The sequence below is a fragment of the Octopus bimaculoides genome, chromosome 2 (genome assembly GCF_001194135.2).
Source record: "Octopus bimaculoides isolate UCB-OBI-ISO-001 chromosome 2, ASM119413v2, whole genome shotgun sequence".
NCBI lineage: Eukaryota > Metazoa > Mollusca > Cephalopoda > Octopoda > Octopodidae > Octopus > Octopus bimaculoides.
The window spans coordinates 104,605,089-104,607,387 of NC_068982.1; the positions used below are offsets into that span (position 1 = coordinate 104,605,089).

Genomic DNA, 2,299 nt, shown 5'->3' on the forward strand with positions numbered 1-2,299 from the left:
TGTAGTGTATCTCAGAGTAATTTTAGCCAATGTAAACAATGTTGTAAATACTATGGATGGTAATAAGTTCAATGGAAAGTGTACAGAGTAGTCCCAAGTGAGCTTTAGAAAACCAGAGTCAATTAAAACAAACAACAGAAGAAGTAATTCAAGATGCAGCATATATATTAGTAAATCAAAGAACTAAACATTGTTAGTAAAGAAAATAATAAGGTTATGTTTTACTTGTTATTTTGGTTGCATATTGTATTTCTTTATGATTGTCTTGTTTTTTTTGTTTTTTTGTTTTTTTTCCTTTTCTTTTAGAGACCAATCATACAGATACAACTGTTACCATTGGTTTTGATAAAGAGGAGATTAAACTAGATAAATATGAAATTACTTTGTTTGATCTCGGAGGCGGTAAAAAAATCCGTGACATATGGCATAATTACCTCACAGAAGTCTTTGGCGTTATCTTTGTGATCGATTCTAGTAATCAGTCAAGAATGGAAGAAACTAAAGAGGTTCTCACCCATGTTCTGGAAAGTCCTTTTGTAATTGGAAAGCCATTATTAGTGTAAGATAACTTTTTTTTCTTTTTTGTATAATTTTTATTTCTAAATCTTTTGAGAATCAATAGAAAGGATTAACTCCCAATAGAAAAAAATAGGTAGGAATTCCATACAGTGTGCCCAATATAAATTCTGGATTTACGAGAGATGTAGTGATAATACTTGGAAGGTAGGCTTCATATGTGGCTGATATATAAGAATAGCTAACAAATAGAGCACAGAAAGCTTTTGTTACTTAGGTTGCCTAATTAAGAGTAGAAATGAGTGTCTCAAAAGCATAGTTGCTTGAATGAGAACAGGGTGGAAAATGTTCAGGGATTATTATTTTTGTTGGCAACAAAAAGATTTTCTCTCTGAAAGCAGGACAGATTACACATGATGCTGTTGTATGAGGTGCAATGCTGCATGGTAACAGATTTTCAAAATCCAAAGAGAAATGAAGTAAACTTGTTTTACTAGCTCTGTAATGCTAGTGTGCATAAGAGCAAAAATGTGCTGAAAGAAAAATTGGAAGTATTGATATGGGTATGTGATGCTTATAAATGATATAAGTTGTATAAAAGCATGCCAAATGATTGAAATAGATAAGACTTGTGAATGAGGGTGACCTTGCTTGGAAACAGGTGAGAGTTGATGACAAGAAGAGCATACAGTCACAGACAATATGCCTCAACAAATTCTGTCTAATCCATGCAAGCATGGAAAAGTGGACATTAAAATGATAATGATTATGAATCACTGTAGTCCTATAAGAATCTTAGTGACAACTAGAAAGTCACAAACTGATATATTTTTTCTGGGAATTTTTACCAAACATTTTAACATTTGTAAGTAGTAAAATGACTGGAAGTTCATTCTGGCAACTTTGTTGGTATGGCAACCTCACTAATGCTAGCAGCATGAAAAAAGCACCCAACACATGCTGTAAAGTGGTCAGTGTTAGGAAGGGCATCAGCAGTAGAAAGCATCCATAAACAGACTTAGAACACTGTGCAGTCCTTGGGTCTATCAATCCTCTGGAGCCATCCAACCCATGCTAGCATGGTAAATGGACGTTAAATGATGACAATGTTGATGATGAATTTATTTTACTAAACATAAATGTTCAATGCATTTGAAATTATTGATCAACTAATTATAAACTTATAATTTCAAAAATATTTATCCTTTCATAATGTCATGAAATAAAAGAAAATGTTAATTTTATGTTTTGTAGGTTGGCTAACAAGCAGGACCAAGCTGGAGCATTAGATGAGCTGGATGTCTGTGACATACTTTCCCTTGAATCTTTAGTCAATCAAAGCAAATGTCCCTGCCGAGTGGTACAGAACTTTTTCTTCCTTTTTATAACATCTACATTCTTTTTTCTCCAGTAATTTTCAATAGAAGAGAACCTATTGGGTTACAAATTTGGGAGTTCATTTCAGCACATTAGGCAGCAAACTAACAGAATCGTTAGTATGTCAGACAAAATGCTATGGGCATTTCTTCTGGCTCTTTACATTCTGAGTTCATATCCTGCTCAAGTCGACCTTGTCTTTCGTCACTTCGGGGTCAATAAAATAAAGTACTAGTCAGGTACTGAGATTGATGTAATTGACTTACCCCTTCCTTTCAAAATTGCTGGCCCTGAACCCTGCAACAAATCAGCATCCCAGTCGGAGGTAATGTTATGATCTTGGTCACACAGCTTGGAACCTGGGTATCTGGCCTTATGGGTCCTGGGGCTAAATCCCCCCCCCCCC

General features: G+C 34.8%; 1 protein-coding gene across 3 annotated transcripts in view; it reads left to right on the forward strand.

Moving 5' to 3' along the window:
• LOC106882517 (ADP-ribosylation factor-like protein 13B) overlaps nt 1-2,299 on the forward strand; it is a 19,448-nt gene that overhangs the window by 8,454 nt on the left and 8,695 nt on the right. For all 3 annotated transcript variants that reach the window (XM_014933222.2, XM_014933223.2, XM_014933221.2), the window contains exons 4-5: nt 307-559; nt 1,771-1,876. In XM_014933222.2, the coding sequence (XP_014788708.1) occupies nt 307-559; nt 1,771-1,876 (359 nt within the window). The remainder of the gene's footprint in view (nt 1-306; nt 560-1,770; nt 1,877-2,299) is intronic.